At 32.9% G+C, this 2,935-nt stretch overlaps 1 protein-coding gene across 1 annotated transcript; it reads right to left on the bottom strand.

Annotated features, from left to right (window-relative positions):
• Positions 1 to 19: 19 nt before the first annotated feature.
• LOC108381016 (uncharacterized) lies at positions 20 to 1,134 on the bottom strand (the record flags this gene model as incomplete). Its single annotated transcript, XM_017637424.1, has 1 exon — positions 20 to 1,134. A coding segment is annotated over exon 1 (1,115 nt), but the record flags the coding sequence as incomplete, so codon positions are not given.
• Between the last annotated feature and the right edge of the window lie 1,801 nt (positions 1,135 to 2,935).

The raw sequence follows: 2,935 nt of genomic DNA, 5'->3' as shown, positions 1-2,935 counted from the left end.
TTGATGATCGGGTCTATACACGTCCGATGGTCTTTGCGACTGAAGCTTTAGTCTAAAATCTATTTGATCGGCACGCACCCATTCAGGCCAATTGAGCGGCGGATGCGACAAGTGTGGCGGTTCATGCGATATATGTATCGGCGGTTCATGCGATATAGTATGTATTGGCGGTTCATGCGATATATGTATCGGCGGTTTTGGTTTCGGTTTCGGTTTCGGTGGATGCGGCGCAACTACATTCTTGTAGTAGTGTTTGTGTATAGTAATCGGCCGGCGGCCATAGCGCCAACGTTCGCGCCGCTTTTTCTCACGCCACTGCTTACGCTTAATAATGTCCACACGCTTCTTAACATCGAAAATGAGGTGAAGTGCCGGTTTAACCATAAAACTAAGCGCCATAAAACCTAAAAATCCAAAAATCACCGGCGAAATGAGCGCAAATATAAAAACTTTCAATGTGAATGGATTGAGTACCGTAAAGAAGGCGATAAACTTGATGAACGGGTAGAGTACGTGTTTCAAGTGATTCAAATATTCTTTCTTCTTCTTTTTCAGCGTATTCTTTTTGCGTACGATGTACTTGATTTTCTTTGGCACCTTTGTTGTTGTTGTATGATAGATATAATGTGGTTTTTTTGTTGTTAATTGAGTCCAAAAAATAGTAGCTTGCTCGCCAATGGGTTTCTGCTTTTTATTCTTCTTGCGTTTTTTCTTCTTTTTCTTCCTAAGCGCCTTTAGCTGTTGGCCTGAATTGAGTAGCAGCTGCTCTTGCGCATCGCGTATTTCATCCAGTTTTAGTTGTTCGAGTATATTGAAGGAGGGTTTCGCGCCAGCTGTGAAGAGCGCGTTGGGCCGCGTCGGTTGGATTTCCAAAAAGGGAGTTTTGCGTGCGTTAGAGAGACTTTCGTTCGCTTCTGCAGAAACACTTCTAAAGCTTTCCCGCGTAGAGTTGGCACTTAAAGCTCGCAAGTCTGCCACTTCTTCACTTTCGGCTTTTGCTCGCTTCTCCTCCTCTTCCATCAACTCACACACTCGCGCTCTTTGCGTGCCATTCTCAAATACCACTGCGATATTAGCATTTCGCTGCCGCCTCCTAGTACTTTCGTCTTCCTTAGCTTCATACGAATTTATCATAGCACTCATCCCATACGACGCGCCCTTCGACAAAATATACACCAGAATTATGAAACTCTTCAACTGCATCCTTAAATACTTTACTCAAGTTCACTGTAAACTTTGTGGAATTTTATTCAAAAACTTTTTTGTGCCAATTTGTTTAACAGCACTTAATTCATCTCAACTTTTCCGAGACTCCTTAACACTTCAATTTGTTAGTTGTTGGGCGTTGCACAGTTTTCTTACATACTTCGTACTTCTTACTACTACTAACTACAAGTTATTACTTTTGCGGTTCACCGCCGAAATTTGACTGAATTTAAATTTTCAACACTTGACGCATTTGATGGTGCGGTGCAAAGTACAGATATGCTACATATTTACATAGATATGTATGTATGTTTGTGGTTACATATTTATATTTGTTGGCCACTCACCATTTACGTACATGCTGGTTTATGTTTTATGACCAACTCACTACTGGACTACTGCTCCACTGAACGGTCAATCGTTCTACTACCTGTTTGTTGCCGTGCGGTTATGAAAGTGAAACTATTCTTACACATATTTTTCTGTAGAATAATACACATGTTTTGATGTTTTATGTCATTTCTTGGTTTATTATGCGTTTCTGACCTTTGTGTGTGTGTGTGGCTGTTCCCAGTAAGAAATTCACGAAGTAGAAGATGTACTATAAGAAGGAAATACATGACTGGAACTTTTAGAAATTTACAAAAATCTTTTGTAAGACAATTGAGAATTCTGGCAACTATTTTGAAACCTCTTTCTGTCTTTCGAAAGACTAGTTCAAATATCTGCCAAGAGGAGGAAATTACAAAAAAATTTATATTTTTCTTCTTAAAACAATAAAAACGAAAGATTAAAAGAAAATTAAATAAAATATAACATTCTAAAAATTTAACTAAATGAAAAATTGGGCTTTGTTTTAAACAATAAAATCTATAAATTAAAAAAAATAAATTAATTAAAAGAAATAAAGTGATTTCCTAAAAATTAAGTTAAAATAAAAAAATAATTTTTTTTAGATAATAAAATCTAAAAATGAAAAGAAAAATGAATTACGTTAAATCAAAAACAGAAAAAATTGCCCTTTAAAATTAAGTGAATAAAAAAGTTGCTTCTTCTTAAAACAATAAAATCTAAAAAGTAAAAAAAAAAAAAAATAATTGAATAAGGACAAAGGAAAAGTAAAAGCTTCTTAAAATTAAATGCAATTCAGTAAAATACTTTTCTTTTTAAAACAATAAAATCTAATAAATGTAAAAAATTAAGAACAAATTTAATAAAGAAAATGGAAAAAATATGTTTCTAAAAATTAAATGCAATTCAACTAAATACTTTTATTTTTAAAACAATAAAATCTACAAACAAAAATCAAAAACTAAAAAATTATTGAACAAAAAAGAAATAAAGTATCTAAGTTCTTAAAAATGAAATGAAATTAAAATTTATTGTTTTAATAATATAATTTAAAAATTGATCGAGAAAATAAATTATTTAAATCAAAAACATAAAAAATTTAGACCTTACAAATTAAATGAATAAAAAATATATGTGTATTTTTCTTAAAACAATAAAATCTAAAAGTAAGAGAAAATTAAATTAAAAAAGAAAAAAAATTTAAACTAAAAAAAATTTGAATTAATTTGAAAATTCATGATAAGGCTAACTGTCAGATTTATCCTTATCTATGGTGTGGTTAGCAAGAGCTTTCTCGATTGTAAACCTCATATCATGGTCGATCTTGTCGTCGTCAGTATACCAGATATGACTGACTTTCCGAGGATTGGGTTTTTTC

Source organism: Rhagoletis zephyria, unplaced genomic scaffold (genome assembly GCF_001687245.7).
Source record: "Rhagoletis zephyria isolate East Lansing unplaced genomic scaffold, Rhagoletis_zephyria_1.1 Rzeph_scaffold_21121, whole genome shotgun sequence".
NCBI classification, from domain to species: domain Eukaryota; kingdom Metazoa; phylum Arthropoda; class Insecta; order Diptera; family Tephritidae; genus Rhagoletis; species Rhagoletis zephyria.
This window is presented reverse-complemented; position numbering and strand designations above follow the sequence as displayed.